This window comes from Chiloscyllium plagiosum, unplaced genomic scaffold (assembly GCF_037043375.1).
Source record: "Chiloscyllium plagiosum isolate Xiang-an unplaced genomic scaffold, Cpla_swu_hap1 HiC_scaffold_28, whole genome shotgun sequence".
NCBI lineage: Eukaryota > Metazoa > Chordata > Chondrichthyes > Orectolobiformes > Hemiscylliidae > Chiloscyllium > Chiloscyllium plagiosum.
In genome coordinates, this window is record NW_028270166.1 from 28812571 (window position 1) to 28838962 (window position 26392).

The window sequence follows — 26392 nt, forward strand, 5'->3', positions numbered from 1 at the left end:
TTTCTTTCTGGTTTTATCTATCACCTTGTGTAATGTCCTTTATGGTCAGTCAGCCAGAAGGTGTGGGGTTGAAACTGAGAGCTATATTATTAGTTCTGGTGACTCTAGCTGTTTGGGGAAACATGTTGACACGACATCTTATGGAGTTAAACCACAACTGACTTTGTGGAACTAGCGTATTTAAAGAATTATGCTTTATCTCACATTTTGTGTTTTTAGAGCAGTAAGTCAGAACCTAGCTTTAAATACCAATTTTTAAATAAAAACAAAAGCAATTTTCTGTACACAAATTACAATTTATAACAATGTAACTAATTTACAGAACTTGTATCAATGAAAATTGTATCAAGCCTTTGTCTATAAAGTGTCCCTGAAGATTAACCTTTATCAAGAGCCAAGAGTAAGGCTCAACCACTTTAATAACAAAGACTTTTGATAATTTAAATAGTCAAAAACAAACTGTCTTAAAAGTCACAATGCACAAATGCCAATAATAACAGGAAAGAACCATGTTTCAACAACACTTTAAAGGCTTTTTCAAAAAGAGTTAGCTGAATGATACTTCCTAATAAGCACAATCTTAATAGATTTCTTTTTTAAAAAAGTTAAAATTAATCATTTGATTAGCACCCAAGTAATTTCAATCAATCGACATCAAAGACTGTGCCCGAGTCATTATTGATCCCAGCCCAAGCTTAAAGTTTGACTGTGAAACAACGACTTGTGTTTCTGATCTGTTTTTAAAGATTTAGATTTGACCTGCAGTTTTTCTGTAAATAGAATCAGATGACAGTCTGTGTGGAGTTTGCACACTCTCTCCTTGTCTGCATGGTTTTCCTCCAGGTGCTCTGGATTCCTCCCACAATCCAAAACGATGTGCTGGTTAAGTGAATTGGCCATGCTAAATTGCCCATAGTGTAGGTTATTAGTCAGGGGTAAATATAGGGTAGGGAAATGGGTCATTGTGGATTTGTTGGACCGAAAGGCCTGTTTCCACACTGTAAGATTCTAATTCTAAAGTGTATAGCATGGAAACAGACCATTCGGTCCAACTCATCCATTCCGACATGTTATCCTAAATTAATCTAGTCCCATTTGCCAGCATTTGCCCCATATCCCTCTAAATCCTTTCCATTCATATACAAGCCTCCACCAGTTCCTCTGGCAACTCATTCAAACTTGCACCACCCTCTGCATGCAAATGTTGCCCTTGGGTCTCTATAAATATTTCCTCTGTCACCCTAAACCTATGCCCTCTAGTTCTGGACTCCCCCACGCCAGAGAAAAGACCTTGTGTATTTACCCTATCCATGTCCCTCATGGTTTTATAAACCTCTGAGGTCACCCCTCAGCCTCCGATGCTCCATGGAAAACAGCCCCAGCCTATTCAGCCTCTTCCTATAGCGCAAATGCTCGAACCCTGGCAACATCCTTGTAAATCTTTTTTTGAACCCTTTCAAGTGTCACAACTTCCTTCCTATAGAAGGGAGACCAGAATTGCACACAATATTCCAAAAGTAGCCCAACCAATGTCCTTTACAGTTGCAACATGACCTCCCGACTCTGGTTCAGTCATTTCTACCCAGTACACATTGTCCTCGCCTGTTGCAGCAGATAGCTGGTCCATCTCACCTTACAATGATATTGACCTGATATCTTGAGCTATGAAAATTGCCTTGTACCTGTTTCTGGGTATGAGACTGTATCTATGCCTAGCTCCAAGCTGTATTGCAATTATATTGTGCAATTACAGTTGAAAAGGCGTTTTAAAATGCTGAAAACTAGCTTGTGAACAGGCCAAGTGTAGCTTAATTTCTGTGACCAGAATCCAACAGGTAAATTCCAGGAGATGAAATTCATCCAATGGCTGTCAGATTCCACGCTTACCAAGCCCAGTCTTGGTATGCTCTTGAATTCCCTGTATTCATCTGCTGTCGTTTTTAAATATTTCCCCAGTGAATTTTACCCCAACTTTCATTACCTGCTTCCTGTGCTTCCTAAACTTATGATCCATTCATTGAGATAGACTAAAGAATACCACCCAAAACTCCCAAACATAATGAAAACCACCTTCATAGTGCTGTTAAGTCCCACAGCCCTTTGTCATGTGGGTTGACTGAATTGATTGCTGTCAGCATGTTAAGTGCATAGAATTGGCTTAACACTCCAGCTGTGAAAGGGAAACATTGCAAGAATTCGAGCTCAATAATTTTCTAGCAACTTTGTATGGATTGAACCTCCCTTAAAAACTCCTCCTCAAATGCTTTTCTGTATTCTGCTGTGTTTCAGTATATAATAGACCCTCAATTATTTCCATTACTGTATGTGCATTTTCAAAGTGTTGTGTTTAATGGGAAATCAGTGCAAGTTGGGATTGCTTGTCAAATCCAGAACAGCAGTCTGCTGTGTTATTTTGGGAACACCAGCTAAGAATTTCCAATGTTCACATTTTGTTGTATAGAAAATTGAGATGCCACTGCAACCCACTCCAAGCAAATTTGTAGCAGCACTCCATAATATTTTTTCACTGTGATCAGTGTAACTCCTGTCACAAGCTTGATACACAAAATAAATCTGACTACAGGAATGAGAGGCTACTCACACCCTCACAAATTCTCCCATTTGGTTAGATCATGGTTGATCTGTAGCTTGACTCTGCTGCAAATACCTCAATTTTCTTGCTTGCAAATATTCCATCTTTACTGCAGCTTGAAGGCAGGAGAGTGTAAATGCAGCTTGATGAGATTTCAGAAACAAAATTCTGAATTTATAGTGAAAATATAAAACTCTAAACTATGGTTTTGACGTAGGTATCGTTTTTATTTTCTGTGTGCTTTGTTCTTATGAGCTACACTTCTAGACTATTAAGTCTAGACTCCAGTTGTAACGTCACAGGGATATATTGAGATAAATTAAACATTATAAATTTGTTTATTTATTTATATTTTAAATCAGAAATTTTATTTCAGATCTCCTGGGTTTAAGAACCCAAACTACATATAATGACATTTAGAAACATTAAACTTCCTGAATACTTAATCTTAAACATTTGAACAATAAAATTAAATAATTGAGCCACATTATTATGCTTCTTTACATTCTTTATGTAAACTCTTTTTGGCTTTCAAAGTGAGAGTCAGGACCCAAGGAGGTCACTAGCTGGAAATTTGGAATTGTGGATTCTGAGGTGTTAGTGGCCAAATTTCCTCCCTCTGCTTCTCCTCATTAGGTTTTCTCCCCCACACCAAGGGGTCATAGTACTTTCAAGCCTCAAAATGAGTTAGCGTGGAAAATATTTGGCAAGAACAAGAATCTTTCTTAGAAAAAGGATGTTGTAAATAACTCAATGTACTGTTACATCCAAGGCAGGAATGCACCATTCCAGTCCCCATTGCATAACATAAAAAAGAAAGCCAGCATTAAAAGAAAAGACCTTTTTTGGTTACCTAGGTGACCAATTAAATATCTTGTCAATAATAAGTTTTAAGCAACAAGAGATGTCAACCAAGTTTCATACTAAGCACAATTATTGATTTATTATCAAATCAAAGTTTAATTGATGAAGATACAATAATTGGTTGACATACACTGTCAATATTATGGAAATATAACTGCATGTCCTCAACATTCCCAAAGCACAAATGCAAACAAACACAATCTCTTCTGGAAAGCATTTATAAAAGCAGATTTATCTACAGAGATTGGCTTTCTGAAAAAATTCCCTTTAACCAACCTGTTATGCTCGAAGGCAAAAGAGTAAAGTGTAGAATGTTCCAGAGTCTGTTGCTGTGCTGTTCTGGCTGATGTGGTCAGGTCAGTAAATATGCATGGTTGGTCCTGAAGAAATACAATTTTGGAGTTTCTTCTACCAATCTTCGGTTTCACACTGAACTCGACAAAAGTGGTTTCGTTTCAGAAATGAGAAAAATCAGCTCGTCAGCTTGATCTTAGGAAGCTTTTCTCCAACTTGGTTTGTTATCATCAGGTTTCCTCCAACACAAGTTTTTCCCAGGTACTACTAGTTCTGATGAAAGGTCACTTGAAACATTGACTCTTGTTTTCCCTCCATAGATTTTCTTGAGCAGTTTCTGGTTTTGTTTCAGATAAAACTAGCGTCTCTCCAAGCCAGCCAATGTTCAAAGCACTTCACATAAAAATCTTTAGCAAAGCAAATAGCTTTTATCAGTCATTGATTTCTAAAAATTCTTGTTTCAAAAATGTCTCCAATGTCCACAGTGAACCTTCAATTACCTCTTAAAGAAACCACACCAGATATTTCCACAACACGTGAAAGCAATCAACTTTTCACAATCTTTCAAAACTTTAGTCCTTTAGGCATGGTGGCTCAGTGGTTAGCACTGCCACCTCACAGTGCCAGGGACCCGGGTTTGATTCCAGCCTCGGGCAACTGTGTGTGGAGTTGCCACGTTCTCCCTGTGTACTCCTTGGTTTGCTCCAGGTGCCCGGTACCCTTCCACAATCCAAGGATGTGCTGGTCAAGTGGATTGGCCATGCTAAATTGCCTCCTACTGTCCAAGGATGTATGGATCAGTAGTGGGAAATGCTGGGTAACTGGGGTGGATGTAGATAGGATGCTCTTTGGAGGGTCACTGTAGACTTGATGGGCCAAATGTCAAGCTTCTACACTGTAGGGATTCTATTCTATGGAACTGACTATAAAATATCCTTGATAAAATGCACAGACTTCAGAACAGGTGCTGTGAGCTCATTTGCCAAGAGCCCATTTTCTGCTATGGTAGTGACACTCTCTCGCATGCACAAATACTTTAATTTTAGAATTTTGGTTTGTGTGTACCTGTGATTAGAATCTTTGTTAATATTTGCTAAACTGCATGTTACAGTCTGGTGACAAAATTCACATGTTACTGATCTATTGGTTGTTCAGAAGAAGTCCAGAATAATTGACCTCATTAAAACTTCTGTTTCCTCTCCAGACAGAACCTTCAGATAAAGTTGTTTTCTCTGGAGTCTGGTGTTGCATCTTCCCCATGTGAGGCCTCGTCTTACTATGAGCCCCCGCCCAGTCCTGGCACAAACATGTTTCTCAGAACGGAGCCAGAAAAGGGTGTGGTAGCCACCACCCAATCACTGGAGGGTATGAAATACTGAGCAGAATTACATTGAACCCTCCTTTAACTATTCAGTATTGTTATGTGTGTTAGAATGTTTCCAAGTGAACTTTGTTGAATGATTATTTTATCCAGTAATTAAGTGCAGTCTTTTTTTGCATAACAGACTGTTTGATCTATGGGGTGTATATCTGTGAGATTGTGGCTGTCTATATAAAGTCAATTACTTGACTTTAATTTTTCTGTCCTTCACGTGTATCACTCATTTTGTCAAATCCTAACCTAATTTCATTTTTAAAAAATTACATTTTTGCCTTCACCTGCCTATATTTTAATAACTGCACATAGGAGAGAATTTTCTAACATCCCTTTAGTTCTTCTAAAGAGAATTCTTAATCTGTACAATCCTGTTACTGATTTTCAAATGAGTAGAAGCAGTTTGCTATTTACCTTCTCAAAGTTTCTCATTTAACTGAAAACCATAACCCTTTAATAATCTTTTGGACAGAGGAAGGTAGAGGGGGGGTTGATGGGAGAAAAACTAATTTCAAGTTTTCATTAGAGGGAAAGTTTCATCTAATGTCTGATTCTGATTAACCTTTCCTATTTTGCATAGCTCTTCACATTTTTTTTTTTAACAATGGATTGTTGAGAACTGTATCCAATACTCCAACTTTGACCTATCCAGTGCCTTGTACAAATTTTCCTGCTAGCTTCAGCATTCTTTTGTGCAATTGATGCAAATTTCCTCTCTTCCTAGAGGCCTGCATCTTATACCCTGGATGGAATTTCCCTAATTATCTTATTGTGACATTTAGTAACATTTAATTCACACCTGTGATGCATGTCTGCTTGATGCTGTTATTAAATCTGAGATTACATTAATTTCATATTGAGGCAGTCAGGAGCTTTCTTCATTTGACCTTGTTACTTTAATAATAGTACATGGATCAACAGATAAGAAACTATGGTCATCGTGTACCTTGGCCTAGAACTTGTTATAATATGTGGGAAAATGTGCAGCACATAACATAAATTGGCATTATCGCATCCTATTAAATAAAACCTATGCTAGCTTTTCCCCTTCATAAAATAAATGTTGGCTTTGCTCGTTGCATGCCAAACACACGATGAGGAGCTTTCTTTTCAATGAAAGTTCCTTCCCATAAAGAATTTACTGATTAAAAAGTTTTATTTATTTTTGATCAAGTTTGATTTCATTTTTAGCACATTGCTATTGTTATTGCTTCTGTGTTTCTTCGAACAATCTGGATAAGTGTCCAAAGTTAAAAATCACACAACACCAGGTTATAGTCCAACAGGTTTAATTGGAAGCACTAGCTTTTGGAGCGCCACTCCTTCATCAGGTGATTGTCAACCACCTGATGAAGGAGCATCGCTCCGAAAGCTCGTGTTTCCAGTTAAACCTGTTGGACTGTAACCTGGTGTTGTGTGATTTTTTTTTTTAATTTTGTCCACCCCCGTCCAATACTGGCATCTCCAAATCATGGATAAGTGTCATTAGCTATAAACTCTAATGGTGGTGTTTTGCTGCTTTGCGTTTAGTGGAGAAATTTGTGGACATCCCATGTATTCTGCAATAATTTATGGTGAGTCATAGTTAACTGTTAGCCCTGATTATGCTAACATATGCTTGACAGTGGAAAAAAATATATTACTTGGCAGATCTATATTTCATATGAGCTTTGTAGAAACTGGATATTAACATGATAGTATCACGGACAAGAGTTGAAGATGGCACCTGACTTGATGTGATGTACCTATTGATACCAGACTGTGCTCATAAATAAACAACAGATATTTAGATATGAATAGATCCATGCACTTCAGTTGGAGTGTAGCCTTGCAAGAGAAAGTGGATATTCTTCTGTTTCTCTATATCCAGAATCAACCTTGTGAGCCTTCTCTGGATTGCCTGAAATGCCATTATATATTTCCTTAGATAAGGAGACCAAAGCTGTTCACGTTATTCTGGTAAGATTTTACATAGACAACAAGGAGATCGAATTAATCAATTTTCACTGTTAGAGAATTTCATTTCATTCAGTCTCCACAGAAATGTAGGCTTTGGATATTGTGTTCAAAATTGAGAGCTCCCCATTTTCTGTGAAGTGTCAGTTATGGCGGAGCCACACATTTATTCACCTGTGTTGTAGCATTGCTTTTGTACTGTATTCCAAGTTGCCATTAGTGTTGACCACTTGTCACTGTTAAGAAAAGTAATGAATGCATTCCCCAGAATTTACAAATTTCTGGGTGAGAGGATGGTGTGGTGATAATGTCATTGGACTGTAATCCTGTTGAATACTGTGGGACATGGGTTTAAATTCCACCATGGCAGCTGGTAGAATTCTAATTCAATTAACAAATCTAGAACATAAAGGGCATCTCCATGGTGACCAGGAGACATTGGAGCCAAAGTAGGCCATTCAGTCCATTGAGTGCTGGATCATTCAATGAGGTCATGGCTGATCTGATCATCCACAGCTCTGCTTTCCTGCCTTATGCCCATGATGTTACTGACTAAAAATATTCAAGACCAAGATTATCTGATTTTTAATGATTCATCCTCTACAGCTGTCTGTCCTGAGAGAAGAAATTCTTCCTCGTTTCTGTCCTAACTGGGTGACCCCTTACTCATCTACTTTATCCATTTTGCCAAGCGCCTTAAGAATCCTGTATGTTTCAATGAGATCATTTCTAGTTATTCTAAACTCCAGTGACCGCAGCCCAACCTATTCAGCCTCTCCTAATTAGAAAATCATTCCATATCCGGGTCATCCTTGTGAATCTTCTCTCGACTACTTCTAATGCCTTAGATAAGGAGACCACAGTTGTTCATGCTATTAACTGCCCTCTAAAATGAATTCGGAAGTCATACAGTTTGAGGGCAATTATGGTGGACAACAAATGTTGGCTGGCAGTGATATCCACATCCTGCGAAAGAATACATGTGCTCTTTAACCTTTTAAAAGCTGGTTCTGTTTTATTCTAAGTGGATAATGCGCACTGGGCCAGGCCAGCAAGGTGTTATTCACATCAGATGGTCTTCAAGCTGCTTCTCACTAATGAAAGGAAGTCCTGAAATACTTTTCACAATTTACTTTTGTTCTTTCACTTGCCTGCCTCCCCTTAACTTTCCCCACTCTGGTAAAGGGTCATCAACTTGCAACACTAACCCTGTTTTTCTCTTCACTAAGCAAATGGTGGTGGGGGGGGGGGTTCCCTTCATTTTCATAATATAGGCATTTTGCTGGAGGGTCTCCAGGCATTAAGTGAGTATTAAGAGGAGACTAAAAGATGGTCACATGGCTTCAGCAAGGTCAATCTGGGGCACTGCCAGAAATGAGAGGAGCAATCTGGTTCCATTATCTAAAACAAAACTGGCCAGTAGCAAACTGTGAATATTATTGGAAATGCTTCTTATTTCCCAAACTTTGTTTTATGTATTTATGTCCAATGACCGCCTACTACGCCGCCTCCTTTCATGAACCTGTGGCCCATGAGACCCCAATTCTTGTTCGGCCTTTCAGTTTATTCGATGATAAAATTACAGTGATCTTTCTGGTGGCAAAGCTTGTTTCTGATGGCAGAGTGAACTCTGTAAATTCTGTCTTCTCAAGAATTCCCTTTCCAGCAGAAAAAAATAACCACTTTCATGCTTTTAAATTTACCTCACGCGTGCTCTGTAAGGGTGACTATATCAATGTCCATGCATTCGAGCTCCCATCTAATATCACAGCTCCTCGCTTCCTCATTGACTGCTCCAGCAGCAGCCTGATGGTCCAAGATCTTCTCTGGGTTATTCTGCATATCTTGCCTGCTGTTGCCTGATTTTGCTAAATATTGGTCTCCAGCCTGATTTGCAGTAATGCCGCTATATATAAGGCTATCTTTTCTAGACCTTCCTCGAGAGGGGTTGGTAGACCCAATTCTGAAGAATGACGTTCAGACACCATTAGAAGCACCAAGCCATCTTTTCATCTCCATGTAACAGTTAACTGGTAACTGCTGTCTTTGTGTTATGCTCTGACTGGGAGTTCCCAGATGGCACAATTCTGTCAAACCCCCACCTCTACTAGCTGAGCACGAAAGGGGCAATGAAATTTACATTCTGTAGAACACTCGGTGTTCCCTTAGACTGAGAGGCTTGTAGCACGGCAAGCCCCTCCGTATCCTGGTGGGGCATTGCCAGCTTGCAGTGAACTGACAAACCTGTACAGTTGAGAACAAAGCCCTGCTGCAACTTTTCATTCATAGCCATCAGCTGATCCACCAATTAATGATTTTGTTGTGCTATGAGGACTTATCAAATGGTGGCCCTTGCTTGCCATATCGCTGGGATTTTGAATAATGTAGAGGCACATTCCTCTACCTCACTCAATTCTCCACATCTCGCTACTGTGCTCCGTGACTATGTGTTCATCAGGAGGGGTCCTGTTTGTTTTGAGGCTGTTCTCCTTGTTGAGAGGTTGTCAATGCAGTTGATGGCTGCAGATTGCCCCAACTGACTTTGGATGCATTTGTAGCCCAAGCAATAGAATCATTGCTTCAGGATCCTGGAAGAAGTAACTCCTCATTATATTAGCCTCATTTGCATTGTATTCTCCTCCTGCTTTGGAATTTCTAACTGGAGCGTTAACCATACCTGTACAGAGGTAGTCTACACCTCACATGACACATCAACTTTCCATCTGAATTTTCAATTGATGCAGGTGTGCTTGTTTACTGAATAATAAAAAGTGTTCTGGGTGTGACTGACACAATGAGCATTTGTTGCCCTACCATATTACAATTCAACTGAGTGGCTAGCTGGAACTTTTCAGAGGGTAGTTTAGAGTCAGTGACATTTCTGTGGGACTGGAGTCACATGTCATAGAGATGTACAACATGGAAACAAACCCTTCGGTCCAACTTGATCATTCCAACCAGATATCCTACATTTAGTCCCATTTGCCAGGAGTTGGTCCCTATCTCTAAATCCTTCCTAATCATGTACCCATCCTGATGCCTTTTAAATGTTGTAATTATACCAACCTCCACCACTTCCTCTTGTTCGCAGCTCATTCCATACAAGCACCACCTTCTGCGTGGAAAAGTTGCTCTTAGGTCCCTTTTTAAATCTTTCCTTCTCACCTTAAACCTATGCCCTCTAAGTTTGGACTCCCCTACCCTGGGAAAAAGACTTTGGTTATTTAGCTGATCCATGCCCCTCATAATTTTGTAAACCTCTATACATTCACTCCTCAACCTCCGACATTCCAGGGAAAACAGCCTCAGCCTGTTCAGCCTCTCCCTACAGCTCAAGCCCTCCAACCCTGGCAACATCCTTGTAAACCTTTTCTGAACCCTTTCAAATTTCACAACATCCTTCCAAGAGCAGGGAGAGCAGATTTGAACGCAGTATTTCAATAGGGCCTAACCAAAGTCCTGTAAAGCTGCAACATGACCTCCCAAGTCTTATAAAGTTACACTTTAAAAAGCCATTAAACTGCTCCTCTACTTGTGAATTTTGCTGTTTGTTAATTTTTCTTAGATGACGCCATTGGCCAGAGATACTTTAAAGCAAACAGCAGAATGGTCAGCTGTGCAGATTCACTGCTGGGTCAGACAACACTGCAGATTTATTTTTCTGTTTGATTCTTTTCCCCATGTGGTCACTGCCTTTGTGTGCCATTGCTTTGATTTTTTTGTTTTCCATCCCCCACCAAGTTCCAAAACAATACGACAACTTCTAAAACCGTAATTACTGTTCTGTGAATTCGAGGAAACCAGGTCCAACTCTGAAAAAGGAGCAGCTCTTAACAGTCACAATTTCTTCCCGTCCTCCATCTTGGATTACCCAGGATCAGGCGAGGAAAGGGGTTGGGAGGGAGAATCTTTCATGGTGACCTCCGCCAGTGCCAGAATTGAATCCGCACTGTTAGCATCACTCTGTATCACAGACCAAACATTAAATTGAATAACTGGATTGATCATTTTGGTAAAGAAACACTGCCTTGGATTTCTTGTAGTGTAGACAGTCTTGCAGCAGGGGGCATGCAAGACTAGGTAGGAACTTCAACAGCCCTGACTCCTGGGTTATTTTCAGTCATTTTAATTTTAAAACTATTTTTTGTAGCCTCCGAGCACTAATGCAAATTGAGGTCAATCTCAATTTTTTAATTTTACTTTTGACCACCTTCTAACATCATGGGAAACTGTGATGTCTGAATTCACAAAGATAATTTTGAAATGAACCCCAGCAAAGGTATTATATCCCATGAAGGAACCTACTCTGTGATTAGACCAGACTTTGACATACACCTATCTTCGTCGATGTCCAGTGTGTCTGATGCAAGGATTATTCCCTGCGGTGACAGCAGGAGGAGTTAAATTTGTGCTTCGGTTAATGGTGGTGGAGGAAGGAGGAGAGTGTGTGCTCCCGGTGGTAGAGGGGGTTTGGGCCCACTGCCTGGTGTAAGTCCCAACAGCTTCAGCAGCAGCTGCATTACGTGATCGGCCCAGCACGTACTCGCAGCACCCACAGTGGGGCAAGATGGCACTGAAAAATGGCAATACGGTTCTGTAGTGTCATCTGTCTATCTGCTTTCTGCTGGTGTTTGTCTCTGTGGACAGGCAGGAGGCTGGAAGAACACAGCAAGCCAGGCAGCATCAGGAGGTGGAGAGGTCAACGTTTCGGGTGTAACCCTTCTTCAAGTGTCAGGGTGGAAGAGCCCACATCCAGGCCTATGGCAAACCACTTGAGGAAGACTTTAATGTTGAATTTTTAACATTTTTCTACTTTATTCCTAAGATTCTGTACCTAGGTACCTAAGATGCCACTGGGAATGGCGACATTGTACACTTTTCACTGTACTCCTGTACTTGAGTACATATGGCGATAAAATCCAGTTCTAATTCCTAAGTTGCAAATTGAGGTTCTAAAGAAGCACATATTAGATGAAACATTCTTTTAAAATTTAGCCTATTTTTCCAATACCTGTTCGGAGATGTTATTACACACCTCTGGAGCAGGTGGAACTTAAACCCAAGCCTCCTGGTCTAGGGGTAGGGAATCTACCACTGTACCACAAGAGGGCACAATGATAACATTTCTGTCCGCCTTTTCAAATCTGATTCAGCTTAATGCAAAATTGTACTGCTTCTGGTTAATTCTGCATTCCTGTGATTGTAGCAAGCCCATAAGTGATGTGATCCTGAATTGGGGAATTGCTGGGTAATAACTTTGGAGGTGGGTGGTGAGCAGGGAAGAAGACATTTAGTTATTTGGCAACTTTTTCAGGCAGAGGGTGGTGCGTGTATGGAATGAGCTGCCAGAGGAAGTGGTGGAGGCTGGTACGATTGCAACATTTAAAAGGCATCTGATGGGTATGTGAATAGGAAGGGCTTAAGGGATATGGGCCAGGTGCTGGCAAGTGTGTCTTGATTAGGTTGGGATACCTGGTCGGCATGGACAAGTTGGACCGAGAGGTCTGTTCCTGTGCTGTACATCTATTTATTTTGATCAATGTCCAAGACTGTCTTTGCTTTTTTTTAATCTCAGTCCAACCCTGCAAGACTGCTCCAGTTAAATCGGGAATAGCTTTGTTCTCAATTTCTCATCGTGTCAATTGTTAGTCTATTCAGGTTCATGTTTTCCTCAGGCCAAAATTTGAACTCAGTTTAACAATTTCCATAATTTGATCAACCAAGTGCCTGCAAGAGTTAAGAATCTGAATTGTCTTTCCTTTCAATTGGCATTTCCCATTCTCCTACCCCAGGCTTCACTTCCTTGGTGTCTCTTCGTACCCTTTGATCTGTTTACAATCCACAATGTTTTGTTTCTGTATAAACTAGTACAGAAAAAAGTTAACCATTTTGAATGCCGCACCTATATTGAGAGAGTTTGGTGGTTGATTGTGGCATGGGGACAAACCGATAACTGAAGTTGAAAAATTATCTAAGGTTTTAAGATTTAAAAAAAAACAAAGACTGTGAATGCTGAAGATCTGAGACCAAAGCAGTTTATTCCCGGCCTCTGTGTGGAGTTTACACTTCCTCCCAGTGTCTGCGTGGGTTTCCTCCGGGTGCTCCAGTTTCCTACCATAATCCAAAGATGTGCAGGTTAGGTGGATTGGACATGCTAAATTGCCCATAGTGCCCAGGGATGTGTGGGTTGGGTGCATTGGCAAGGGGTAAATATAGGGTTGAGGGAAGTGAATCTGGATGGGTTGCTCTTCAGCAGGTCGGTATGGACTTGTTGGGCCGAAGGGCCTGTTTCCACACTGTAGGAATTTTAATTCTAAATAAAGAAGTCCAGTTTATGTTTCATGTCCAGTGACCCTTCTTTTGGTGTTGAATTAATTCCAATGTAACAAGTCAGGCACAGAAGGCCTTCTATATGAAGGCTAGTATTTAAAGAACTGGAAGAGGCTCATTTTCAATATTGTAGAACAAAACTGGTGATAGAATCATGGAAATTGATGACACAAATGGAGAATATTTCACGAATTGTTTGTGCTGGCTTGAAAGAGCTAGGTTAATCCTACCTTCCAGCCTTTGGTCTGGAGCCTATCGGTTATCCTAAGTAGTTTCCAATTATGGTGAGAGTTTCTATATCCGCCATCCTTTCTGGCAGTGGGCTTCAAGCTTATTATTATCTGGGTGAAATAATTCTTTCTGATCCTCACCCTAATCCATCTAATTACATTAAACGCTGTGGCCAGGCTCATTGTGAAGGGCTGCTACCTAGGCCCTTCACAACTTTCTCTCCTCAATTAAATATCTGCTCAACCTCCTCCGTTGCAACAAAAGTCTTCCTAGCTAAAATTCATATTTCCTGGAAATTTCCTTACCGGTCTCATGTAGTCACATCCTTCCTGTAATCTGTTAGCCAGAGCTACACAGTGTATCCTCGCTATGATCTAATTAACATTTTGTGTGATTTAGTATATTCTGCCAGCTGTCACGCACAATGCCTTGACTGATATGCTTCTTTCTAAGTGACAACTCATACTGTTCCTCAAATGTTTTCCAACAATTTGCCCAACACAGAGGGATGGTTTGCTAACCTCTAATTACTTGCTGTATCTCTTTTTTGCCTTTTTTAAAACAAGAGTGTAGAATTAGCACTCATATGCTACCACACCCAAAGCCAGAGAAAATTGGAAAATAGCGAGCAGAGCCTCTGCTACTTCCTGCCTTCTCTTAACAGCCTGAGATAAGTTCTATCTGGGCCGGGAGTCTTTGTGTTAGGGCAAGCATTGCATAAAAACCTGGGACATTTCCAAGTCCCACCCAACATTGGAAAGCCACATTTTAATGGGCCTAGTGATCTTTAGGTGGAAATGCAGCTGAGAGATAATCAGGGTTTTGTGTACTGGTTAATTGCTGGATCTTAGCTGGTCATATCCATGTACTGTGTATGTGTACCTCTTGCTCGCTCTCTCTCTCGCGTGCGCGCTCTCTGTCTCACTCGCGCACCCGCGCGCTCTCTGTCTCACTCGCGCACCCGCGCGCTCTCTGTCTCACTCGCGCACCCGCGCGCTCTCTGTCTCACTCGCGCACCCGCGCGCTCTCTGTCTCACTCGCGCACCCGTGCGCTCTCTCTCTCACTCGCCCGCGCTCTCTCTCTCACTCGCCCGCGTGCTCTCTCTCGCTCGCCCCCGCGCGCTCTCTCTCGCTCGCCCCCGCGCGCTCTCTCTCGCTCGCCCCCGCGCGCTCTCTCTCGCTCGCCCCCGCGCGCTCTCTCTCGCTCGCCCCCGCGCGCTCTCTCTCGCTCGCCCCCGCGCGCTCTCTCTCGCTCGCCCGCCCCCGCGCGCTCTCTCTCGCTCGCCCGCCCGCGCGCGCTCTCTCTCGCTCGCCCGCCCGCGCGCGCTCTCTCTCGCTCGCCCGCCCGCGCGCGCTCTCTCTCGCTCGCCCGCCCGCGCGCGCTCTCTCTCGCTCGCCCGCCCGCGCGCGCTCTCTCTCGCTCGCCCGCCCGCGCGCGCTCTCTCTCGCTCGCCCGCCCGCGCGCGCTCTCTCTCGCTCGCCCGCCCGCGCGCTCTCTCTCGCTCGCCCGCGCGCGCTCTCTCTCGCTCGCCCGCGCGCGCTCTCTCTCGCTCGCCCGCGCGCGCTCTCTCTCGCTCGCCCGCGCGCGCTCTCGCTCGCTCGCCCGCGCGCGCTCTCTCTCGCTCGCCCCCGCGCGCTCTCTCTCGCTCGCCCCCGCGCGCTCTCTCTCGCTCGCCCCCGCGCGCTCTCTCTCGCTCGCCCCCGCGCGCTCTCTCTCGCTCGCCCCCGCGCGCTCCCTCTCGCTCGCCCCCGCGCGCTCTCTCTCGCACGCCCGCGCGCGCTCTCTCTCGCACGCCCGCGCGCGCTCTCTCTCGCTCGCCCGCGCGCGCTCTCTCTCGCTCGCCCGCGCGCGCTCTCTCTCGCTCGCCCGCGCGCGCTCTCTCTCGCTCGCCCGCGCGCGCTCTCTCTCGCTCGCCCCCGCGCGCTCTCTCTCGCTCGCCCCCGCGCGCTCTCTCTCGCCCGCGCGCGCGCGCTCTCTATCGCCCGCGCGCGCGCGCGCGCTTTCTCTCGCCCGCGCGTGCGCTCTCTCTCGCCCGCGCGCACGCGCGCGCTCTCTCTCGCCCGCGCGCGCGCGCTCTCTCTCGCCCGCGCGCGCGCGCTCTCTCTCGCGCGCGCTCGCTCGCCCGCGCCCGCGCGCTCTCGCTCGCCCGCGCGCGCGCGCTCTCTCTCACTCGCCCGCGCCCGCGCGCTCTGTCTCTCGCTCGCGCGCTCTGTCTCTCGCTCGCGCGCGCCCCCTCTCTCTCCCCCGCCCGCGCGCGCCCCCTCTCTCTCCCCCGCCCGCGCGCCCACGGTCTCTCCCCCGCCCGCGCGCGCCCTGTCTCTCCCCCGCCCGCGCGCGCGGCCTCCTCTCTCTCTCGCTCGCGCGCGCTGTCTCACTCTCGCGCGCGCTGTCTCACTCTCGCGCGCGCTCTGTCTCACTCTGGCGCGCGCTCTGTCTCACTCTGGCGCGCGCTCTGTCTCACTCTGGCGCGCGCTCTGTCTCACTCTGGCGCGCGCTCTGTCTCACTCTGGCGCGCGCGCTGTCTCTCACTCTCGCGCGCTCTGTCTCTCACTCTCGCGCGCTCTGTCTCTCACTCTCGCGCGCTCTGTCTCTCACTCTCGCGCGCTCTGTCTCTCACTCTCGCGCGCTCTGTCTCTCACTCTCGCGCGCTCTGTCTCTCGCTCTCGCGCGCTCTGTCTCTCGCTCGCGCGCGCTCTGTCACTCGCTCGCGCGCGCTCTGTCTCTCGCTCGCGCGCGCTCTGTCTCTCGCTCGCGCGCGCTCTGTCTCTCGCTCGCGCGCGCTCTGTCTCTCGCTCGCGCGCGCTCTGTCTCTCGCTCGCGCGCTCTGTCTCTCGCTCGCGCGCTCTGTCTCTCGCTCGCGCGCGCGTTCTCACGCCCGCGCGCGCCCCCTCTCTCTCCCCCGCCCGCGCGCGCCCCCTCTCTCTCCCCCGCCCGCGCGCGCCCTGTCTCTCCCCCGCCCGCGCGCGCGGCCTCCTCTCTCTCTCGCTCGCGCGCGCTGTCTCACTCTCGCGCGCGCTGTCTCACTCTCGCGCGCGCTGTCTCACTCTCGCGCGCGCTCTGTCTCACTCTGGCGCGCGCTCTGTCTCACTCTGGCGCACGCCCTGTCTCACTCTGGCGCGCGCTCTGTCTCACTCTGGCGCGCGCGCTGTCTCTCACTCTCGCGCGCGCTGTCTCTCACTCTCGCGCGCGCTGTCTCTCACTCTCGCGCGCTCTGTCTCTCACTCTCGCGCGCTCTGTCTCTCACTCTCGCGCGCTCTGTCTCTCACTCTCGCGCGCTCTGTCTCTCACTCGCGCGCGCTCTGTCTCACACTCGCGCGCGCTCTGTCACTCGCTCGCGCGCGCTCTGTCACTCGCTCGCGCGCGCTCTGTCACTCGCTCGCGCGCGCTCTGTCACTCGCTCGCGCGCGCTCTGTCACTCGCTCGCGCGCGCTCTGTCACTCGCTCGCGCGCGCTCTGTCACTCGCTCGCGCGCGCTGTCACTCGCTCGCGCGCGCTGTCACTCGCTCGCGCGCGCTGTCACTCGCTCGCGCGCGCCCCCTCTCTCGCTCGCGCGCGCCCCCCTCTCTCGCTCGCGCGCGCCCCCTCTCTCGCTCGCGCGCGCCCCCTCTCTCGCTCGCGCGCGCCCCCTCTCTCGCTCGCGCGCGCCCCCTCTCTCGCTCGCGCGCGCCCCCTCTCTCGCTCGCGCGTGCCCCCTCTCTCGCTCGCGCGCGCCCCCTCTCTCGCTCGCGCGCGCCCCCTCTCTCGCTCGCGCGCGCCCCCTCTCTCGCTCGCGCGCGCCCCCCTCTCTCGCTCGCGCGCGCCCCCTCTCTCGCTCGCGCGCGCCCCCCTCTCTCGCTCGCGCGCCGCCCCCTCTCTCTCTCTCTCGCCCGCGCGCGCCCCCTCTCTCTCTCTCTCGCCCGCGCGCGCCCCCTCTCTCTCTCTCTCGCCCGCGCGCGCCCCCTCTCTCTCTCTCTCGCCCGCGCGCGCCCCCTCTCTCTCTCTCTCGCCCGCGCGCGCCCCCTCTCTCTCTCTCTCTCGCCCGCGCGCGCCCCCTCTCTCACTCTCTCGCCCGCGCGCGCCCCCCTCTCTCTCTCTCTCGCCCGCGCGCCCCTCTCTCTCTCTCTCGCCCGCGCCCTCTCTCTCTCTCTCTCGCCCGCGCCCTCTCTCTCTCTCTCTCGCCCGCGCCCTCTCTCTCTCTCGCCCGCGCCCTCTCTCTCTCTCGCCCGCCCTCTCTCTCGCCCGCGCCCTCTCTCTCTCTCGCCCGCGCCCTCTCTCTCTCTCGCCCGCGCCCTCTCTCTCTCTCGCCGCGCGCCCTCTCTCTCTCTCGCCCGCGCCCTCTCTCTCTCTCTCTCGCCCGCGCGCGCCCCCTCTCTCTCTCTCTCGCCCGCGCGCCCCCTCTCTCTCTCTCTCGCCCGCGCGCCCCCTCTCTCTCTCTCTCGCCCGCGCGCCCCCTCTCTCTCTCTCTCGCCCGCGCGCGCCCCCCCTCTCTCTCTCTCGCCCGCGCGCGCACCCCTCTCTCTCTCTCGCCCGCGCGCGCCCCCTCTCTCTCTCTCTCCGCCCGCGCGCGCCCCCTCTCTCTCTCTCTCGCCCGCGCCCTCTCTCTCTCTCTCGCGCCGCGCCCTCTCTCTCTCTCTCTCGCCCGCGCCCTCTCTCTCTCTCTCTCGCCCGCCGCCCTCTCTCTCTCTCTCTCGCCCGCGCCCTCTCTCTCTCTCTCTCGCCCGCGCCCTCTCTCTCTCTCTCTCTCGCCCGCGCCCTCTCTCTCTCTCTCTCGCCCGCGCCCTCTCTCTCTCTCTCTCGCCCGCGCCCTCTCTCTCTCTCTCTCTCGACCGCGCCCTCTCTCTCTCTCTCGACCGCGCCCTCTCTCTCTCTCTCGCCCGCGCCCTCTCTCTCTCTCTCCGCCCGCGCCCTCTCTCTCTCTCTCGCCCGCGCCCTCTCTCTCTCTCGCCCGCGCCCTCTCTCTCTCTCGCCCGCGCCCTCTCTCTCGCCCGCGCCCTCTCTCTCGCCCGCGCCCTCTCTCTCTCTCGCCCGCGCCCTCTCTCTCTCTCGCCCGCGCCCTCTCTCTCTCTCTCGCCCGCGCCCTCTCTCTCTCTCGCCCGCGCCCTCTCTCTCTCTCGCCCGCGCCCCCTCTCTCTCTCTCTCGCCCGCGCGCGCCCCCTCTCTCTCTCTCGCCCGCGCGCGCCCCCTCTCTCTCTCTCTCGCCCGCGCGCGCCCCCTCTCTCTCTCTCTCTCGCCCGCGCGTGCCCCCTCTCTCTCTCTCTCGCCCGCGCCCTCTCTCTCTCTCTCGCCCGCGCCCTCTCTCTCTCTCTCGCCCGCGCCCTCTCTCTCTCTCTCTCTCGCCCGCGCCCTCTCTCTCTCTCGCCCGCGCCCTCTCTCTCTCTCTCTCTCGCCCGCGCCCTCTCTCTCTCTCGCCCGCGCCCTCTCTCTCTCTCGCCCGCGCCCTCTCTCTCTCTCGCCCGCGCCCTCTCTCTCTCTCGCCCGCGCCCTCTCTCTCTCTCGCCCGCGCCCTCTCTCTCTCTCGCCCGCGCCCTCTCTCTCTCTCGCCCGCGCCCTCTCTCTCTCTCGCCCGCGCCCTCTCTCTCTCTCTCTCTCTCTCGCCCGCGCGCCCCCTCTCTCTCTCTCTCGCCCGCGCGCGCCCCCTCTCTCTCTCTCGCCCGCGCGCGCCCCCCTCTCTCTCTCTCTCGCCCGCAGCGCGCCCCCTCTCTCTCTCTCTCGCCCGCGCCCTCTCTCTCTCTCTCGCCCGCGCCCTCTCTCTCTCTCTCTCGCCCGCGCCCTCTCTCTCTCTCTCTCGCCCCGCGCCCTCTCTCTCTCTCTCGCCCGCGCCCTCTCTCTCTCTCTCTCGCCCGCGCCCTCTCTCTCTCTCTCTCTCGCCCGCGCCCTCTCTCTCTCTCTCTCTCGCCCGCGCCCTCTCTCTCTCTCTCTCTCGCCCGCGCCCTCTCTCTCTCTCTCTCTCGCCCGCGCCCTCTCTCTCTCTCTCTCGCCCGCGCCCTCTCTCTCTCTCTCGACCGCGCCCTCTCTCTCTCTCTCGACCGCGCCCTCTCTCTCTCTCTCGCCCGCGCCCTCTCTCTCTCTCTCGCCCGCGCCCTCTCTCTCTCTCGCCCGCGCCCTCTCTCTCTCTCGCCCGCGCCCTCTCTCTCTCTCGCCCGCGCCCTCTCTCTCGCCCGCGCCCTCTCTCTCTCTCGCCCGCGCCCTCTCTCTCTCTCGCCCGCGCCCTCTCTCTCTCTCTCGCCCGCGCCCTCTCTCTCTCTCGCCCGCGCCCTCTCTCTCTCTCTCTCTCGCCCGCGCCCTCTCTCTCTCTCGCCCGCGCCCTCTCTCTCTCTCTCTCGCCCGCGCCCTCTCTCTCTCTCTCTCGCCCGCGCCCTCTCTCTCTCTCTCTCGCCCGCGCCCTCTCTCTCTCTCGCCCGCGCCCCCTCTCTCTCTCTCTCGCCCCGCGCGCGCCCCCTCTCTCTCTCTCGCCCGCGCGCGCCCCCTCTCTCTCTCTCGCCCGCGCGCGCCCCCTCTCTCTCTCTCTCGCCCGCGCGCGCCCCCTCCTCTCTCTCTCTCGCCCGCGCGCCCCCTCTCTCTCTCTCTCGCCCGCGCGCCCCCTCTCTCTCTCTCTCGCCCGCGCGCCCCCTCTCTCTCTCTCTCGCCCGCGCGCGCCCCCTCTCTCTCTCTCGCCCACGCGCGCCCCTCTCTCCCTCTGTCGCCCACGCCCTCTCTCTCTCTCTCTCGCCCGCGCCCTCTCTCTCTCTCGCCCGCGCCCTCTCTCTCTCTCGCCCGCGCCCTCTCTCTCTCTCGCCCGCGCCCTCTCTCTCTCTCGCCCGCGCCCTCTCTCTCTCTCGCCCGCGCCCTCTCTCTCTCTCGCCCGCGCCCTCTCTCTCTCTCGCCCGCGCGCCCTCTCTCTCTCTCGCCCGCGCCCTCTCTCTCTCTCGCCCGCGCCCTCTCTCTCTCTCGCCCGCGCCCTCTCTCTCTCTCGCCCGCGCCCTCTCTCTCTCTCGCCCGCGCCCTCTCTCTCTTTCGCCCGCGCCCTCTCTCTCTCGCCCGCGCCCTCTCTCTCTCTCGCCCGCGCCCTCTCTCTCTCTCTCTCGCCCGCGCCCTCTCTCTCTCTCTCTCGCCCGCGCCCTCTCTCTCTCTCTCTCGCCCGCGCCCTCTCTCTCTCTCTCTCGCCCGCGCCCTCTCTCTCTCTCTCTCGCCCGCGCCCTCTCTCTCTCTCTCTCTCGCCCGCGCCCTCTCTCTCTCTCTCTCGCCCGCGCCCCTCTCTCTCTCTCTCTCGCCCGCGCCCTCTCTCTCTCTCTCTCGCCCGCGCCCTCTCTCTCTCTCTCTCGCCCGCGCCCCTCTCTCTCTCTCGCCCGCGCCCCCTCTCTCTCTCTCTCGCCCGCGCGCGCCCCCTCTCTCTCTCTCGCCCGCGCGCGCCCCCCTCTCTCTCTCTCGCCCGCGCGCGCCCCCTCTCTCTCTCTCTCGCCCCGCGCGCGCCCCCTCTCTCTCTCTCTCGCCCGCGCGCCCCCTCTCTCTCTCTCTCGCCCGCGCGCCCCCTCTCTCTCTCTCTCGCCCGCGCGCGCCCCCTCTCTCTCTCTCTCGCCCACGCGCGCCCCTCTCTCCCTCTGTCGCCCACGCCCTCTCTCTCTCTCTCTCTCCCGCGCCCTCTCTCTCTCTCGCCCGCGCCCTCTCTCTCTCTCGCCCGCGCCCTCTCTCTCTCGCACGCGCCCTCTCTCTCTCGCACGCGCCCTCTCTCTCTCTCTCTCGCACGCGCCCTCTCTCTCTCTCTCGCCCGCGCCCTCTCTCTCTCTCTCTCGCCCGCGCCCTCTCTCTCTCTCTCTCGCCCGCGCCCTCTCTCTCTCTCTCTCGCCCGCGCCCTCTCTCTCTCTCTCTCGCCCGCGCCCTCTCTCTCTCTCTCTCGCCCGCGCCCTCTCTCTCTCTCGCCGCGCGCCCCCTCTCTCTCTCTCTCGCCCGCGCGCGCCCCCTCTCTCTCTCTCTCGCCCGCGCGCCCCCTCTCTCTCTCTCTCGCCCGCGCGCCCCCTCTCTCTCTCTCGCCCGCGCGCCCCCTCTCTCTCTCTCTCGCCCGCGCGCGCCCCCTCTCTCTCTCTCGCCCACGCCGCGCCCCCTCTCTCCCTCTGTCGCCCACGCCCTCTCTCTCTCTCTCTCTCTCCCGCGCCCTCTCTCTCTCTCGCCCGCGCGCGCCCCCTCTCTCTCTCTCGCCCGCGCGCGCCCCCTCTCTCTCTCGCCCCCGCGCGCCCCCTCTCTCCCTCTGTCGCCCACGCCCTCTCTCTCTCTCTCTCTCTCTCTCTCTCGCCCGCGCCCTCTCTCTCTCTCTCGCCCGCGCCCTCTCTCTCTCTCTCGCCCGCGCCCTCTCTCTCTCTCTCGCCCGCGCCCTCTCTCTCTCTCTCGCCCGCGCCCTCTCTCTCTCTCTCTCGCCCGCGCCCTCTCTCTCTCTCTCTCGCCCGCGCCCTCTCTCTCTCTCTCGCCCGCGCCCTCTCTCTCTCTCGCCCGCGCCCTCTCTCTCTCTCTCGCCCGCGCCCTCTCTCTCTCTCTCTCTCGCCCGCGCCCTCTCTCTCTCTCTCTCTCTCGCCCGCGCCCTCTCTCTCTCTCTCTCTCGCCCGCGCCCTCTCTCTCTCTCTCGCCCGCGCGCGCCCCCTCTCTCTCTCTCTCCCCCGCGCGCGCCCCCTCTCTCTCTCTCTCGCCCGCGTCCTCTCTCTCTCTCTCGCCCGCGTCCTCTCTCTCTCTCGCGCGCGCCCCCTCTCTCTCTCTCTTGCCCGCGCGCGCCCCCTCTCTCTCTCGCCCGCGCGCGCCCCCTCTCTCTCTCTCGCCCGCGCGCGCCCCCTGTCTCCCTCTCTGTCGCCCGCGCGCGCCCCCGTCTCCCTCTCTCTCTCTGTCGCCCACGCCCTCTTTCTCTCTCTCTCTCCCTCTCTCTCTCGCCCGCGCTCGCCCTCTCTCTCTCGCCCGCGCCCTCTCTCTCTCTCGCCCGCGCCCTCTCTCTCTCTCTCGCCCGCGCCCTCTCTCTCTCTCGCCCGCGCCCTCTCTCTCTCGGCCCGCGCCCTCTCTCTCTCTCGCCCGCGCCCTCTCTCTCTCTCGCCCCGCGCCCTCTCTCTCTCTCGCCCGCGCCCTCTCTCTCTCTCGCCCGCGCCCCTCTCTCTCTCTCGCCCGCGCCTCTCTCTCTCTCTCGCCCGCGCCCTCTCTCTCTCTCGCCCGCGCCCTCTCTCTCTCTCGCCCGCCGCGCCCTCTCTCTCTCTCGCCCGCGCCCTCTCTCTCTCTCGCCCGCGCCCTCTCTCTCTCTCGCCCGCGCCCTCTCTCTCTCTCGCCCGCGCCCTCTCTCTCTCTCGCCCGCGCCCCTCTCTCTCTCTCGCCCGCGCCCTCTCTCTCTCTCGCCCGCGCCCTCTCTCTCTCTCGCCCGCGCCCTCTCTCTCTCTCGCCCGCGCCCTCTCTCTCTCTCTCGCCCGCGCCCCTCTCTCTCTCTCGCCCGCGCCCTCTCTCTCTCTCGCCCGCGCCCTCTCTCTCTCTCGCCCGCGCCCTCTCTCTCTCTCGCCCGCGCCCTCTCTCTCTCTCGCCCGCGCCCTCTCTCTCTCTCGCCCGCGCCCTCTCTCTCTCTCGCCCGCGCCCTCTCTCTCTCTCGCCCGCGCCCTCTCTCTCTCTCGCCCGCGCCTCTCTCTCTCTCGCTCTCTCTCTCTCGCCCGCGCCCTCTCTCTCTCTCGCCCGCGCCCTCTCTCTCTCTCGCCGCGCGCGCCCCTCTCTCTCTCCTCGCCCGCGCCCTCCTCTCTCTCTCTCTCTCGCCCGCGCCCTCTCTCTCTCTCTCTCTCGCCGCGCCCTCCTCTCTCTCTCTCTCTCGCCCGCGCTCTCTCTCTCTCTCGCCCGCGCGCGCCCCTCTCTCTCTCGCCCCGCGCGCGCCCCCTCTCTCTCTCTCGCTCGCCGCGCGCCCCCTCTCTCTCTCTCTCGCCGCGCTCCCCTCTCTCTCTCTCTCGCCCGCGCCCCTCTCTCTCTCTCTCTCTCGCCCGCGCCCTCTCTCTCTCTCGCCCGCGCGCCCCCTCTCTCTCTCTCGCCCGCGCGCGCCCCCTCTCCTCTCTCTCGCCCGCGCGCGCCTCTCTCTCTCTCCGCGCTCTCTCTCTCTCGCCCCGCGCCCTCTCTCTCTCTCGCCCGCGCCCTCTCTCTCTCTCGCCCGCGCCCTCTCTCTCTCTCGCCCGCGCCCTCTCTCTCTCTCGCCCGCGCCGCCCTCCTCTCTCTCTCGCCCGCGCCCCTCTCTCTCTCTCGCCCGCGCCTCTCTCTCTCTCTCGGCTCTCCTCGCCCGCGCCTCTCTCTCTCTCGCCCGCGCCCTCTCTCTCTCTCGCCCGGCGCCCTCTCTCTCTCTCGCCCCGCGCCCTCTCTCTCTCTCGCCCGCGCGCCCTCTCTCTCTCTCGCCCGCGCGCCCCTCTCTCTCTCTCGCCCGCGCCCCTCTCTCTCTCTCGCCCGCGCCCCCTCTCTCTCTCTCGCCCGCGCGCCCCTCTCTCTCTCTCTCGCCCCTCGCCTCTCTCTCGCCGCGCCCTCTCTCTCTCTCGCCCGCGCGCCGCCCCTCTCTCTCTCTCGCCCGCGCGCCCCCTCTCTCTCTCTCTCGCCCTCGCGCGCCCCCTCTCTCTCTCTCTCGCCGCGCCCTCTCTCTCTCTCGCCCGCGCCCTCTCTCTCTCTCTCGCCCGCGCCCTCTCTCTCTCCTCGCCCGCGCCCCTCTCTCTCTCTCTCGCCCGCGCCCCTCTCTCTCTCTCGCCCGCGCCCTCTCTCTCTCTCTCGCGCCTCTCTCTCGCGCGCCCCTCTCTCTCTCTCGCCCGCGCCCTCTCTCTCTCTCGCCGGCCTCTCTCTCTCGCCGGCCCCTCTCTCTCTCTCGCCCGCGCCCTCTCTCTCTCTCGCCCGCGCCCTCTCTCTCTCTCGCCCGCGCCCTCTCTCTCTCTCGCCCGCGCCCTCTCTCTCTCTCGCCCGCGCCCTCTCTCTCTCTCGCCCGCGCCCTCTCTCTCTCTCGCCCGCGCCCCTCTCTCTCTCTCGCCCGCGCCCTCTCTCTCTCTCGCCCCGCGCCCTCTCTCTCTCTCGCCCGCGCCCTCTCTCTCTCTCGCCCGCGCCCTCTCTCTCTCTCGCCCGCGCCCTCTCTCTCTCTCGCCCGCGCCCTCTCTCTCTCTCGCCCGCGCCCCTCTCTCTCTCTCGCCCGCGCCCTCTCTCTCTCTCGCCCGCGCCCCTCTCTCTCTCTCTCGCCCGCGCCCTCTCCTCTCTCTCGCCCGCGCCCCTCTCTCTCTCTCGCCCGCGCCCTCTCTCTCTCTCGCCCGCGCCCTCTCTCTCTCTCGCCCGCGCCCCTCTCTCTCTCTCGCCCGCGCCCTCTCTCTCTCTCGCCCGCGCCCTCTCTCTCTCTCTCGCCCGCGCCCTCTCTCTCTCTCGCCCGCGCCCTCTCTCTCTCTCGCCCGCGCCCTCTCTCTCTCTCGCCCGCGCCCTCTCTCTCTCTCGCCCGCGCCCTCTCTCTCTCTCGCCCGCGCCCTCTCTCTCTCTCGCCCGCGCCCTCTCTCTCTCTCTCGCCCGCGCCCTCTCTCTCTCTCGCCCGCGCCCTCTCTCTCTCTCGCCCGCGCCCTCTCTCTCTCTCGCCCGCGCCCTCTCTCTCTCTCGCCCGCGCCCTCTCTCTCTCTCGCCGCGCCCTCTCTCTCTCTCGCCCGCGCCCTCTCTCTCTCTCGCCCGCGCCCTCTCTCTCTCTCTCGCCCGCGCCCTCTCTCTCTCTCTCTCGCCCGCGCCCTCTCTCTCTCTCGCCCGCGCCCTCTCTCTCTCGCCCGCGCCCCTCTCTCTCTCTCGCCCGCGCCCTCTCTCTCTCTCGCCCGCGCCCTCTCTCCTCTCTCGCCCGCGCCCTCTCTCTCTCTCGCCCGCGCCCTCTCTCTCTCTCTCGCCCGCGCCCTCTCTCTCTCTCGCCCGCGCCCTCTCTCTCTCTCTCGCCCCGCGCCCTCTCCTCTCTCTCGCCCGCGCCCTCTCTCTCTCTCGCCCGCGCCCTCTCTCTCTCTCGCCCGCGCCCTCTCTCTCTCTCTCCTCGCCCGCGCCCTCTCTCTCTCTCTCGCCCGCGCCCTCTCTCTCTCTCGCCCGCGCCCCTCTCTCTCTCCCTCGCCCTCTCTCTCTCTCGCCCGCCCGCCCTCTCTCTCTCTCGCCCGCGCCCTCTCTCTCTCTCTCTCGCCCGCGCCCCTCTCTCTCTCTCGCCCGCGCCCTCTCTCTCTCTCTCGCCCGCGCCCCTCTCTCTCTCTCGCCCGCCCGCGCCCTCTCTCTCTCTCTCGCCCGCGGCCCCTCTCTCTCTCTCTCCTCGCCCGCGCCCTCTCTCTCTCTCGCCGCGCCCTCTCTCTCTCTCGCGCGCGCCTCTCTCTCTCTCGCCGCGCGCCCTCTCTCTCTCTCTCGCCCGCGCCCTCTCTCTCTCTCGCTCGCGCGCGCCCCTGTCTCTCTCTCTCTCTCCGCGCCGCGCCCTCTCTCTCTCTCTCGGCCTCGCCGCCCCTCTCTCCTCTCTCGCCCGCGCCCTCTCTCTCTCTCGCCCGCGCGCCCTCTCTCGCTCTCTCTCGCCCGCGCCCTCTCTCTCTCTCGCCCGCAGCCCTCTCTCTCTCTCTCTCGCCCGCGCCCTCTCTCTCTCTCTCTCGCCCGCTGCCCTCTCTCTCTCTCTCGCGCCCGCGCCCTCTCTCTCTCTCTCTCGCCCGCGCCCTCTCTCTCTCTCTCTCGTCGCCCGCGCTCTCTCTCCGCCCTCTCTCTCTCTCGCCCGCGCCCCTCTCTCTCTCGCCCGCGCGCGCCCCTCTCTCTCTCTCGCGCCGCGCGCCCTCTCTCTCTCTCTGGC

General features: G+C 55.2%; 1 protein-coding gene across 1 annotated transcript in view; it reads left to right on the forward strand.

Moving 5' to 3' along the window:
* Nucleotides 1-26392, forward strand: part of znf414 (zinc finger protein 414) — a 45031-nt gene that overhangs the window by 998 nt on the left and 17641 nt on the right. Inside the window, exon 2 of the mRNA XM_043721103.2 lies at nt 4956-5116. Coding sequence (XP_043577038.1) covers nt 5059-5116 — 58 coding nt within the window. The 5' untranslated portion in view covers nt 4956-5058. The remainder of the gene's footprint in view (nt 1-4955; nt 5117-26392) is intronic.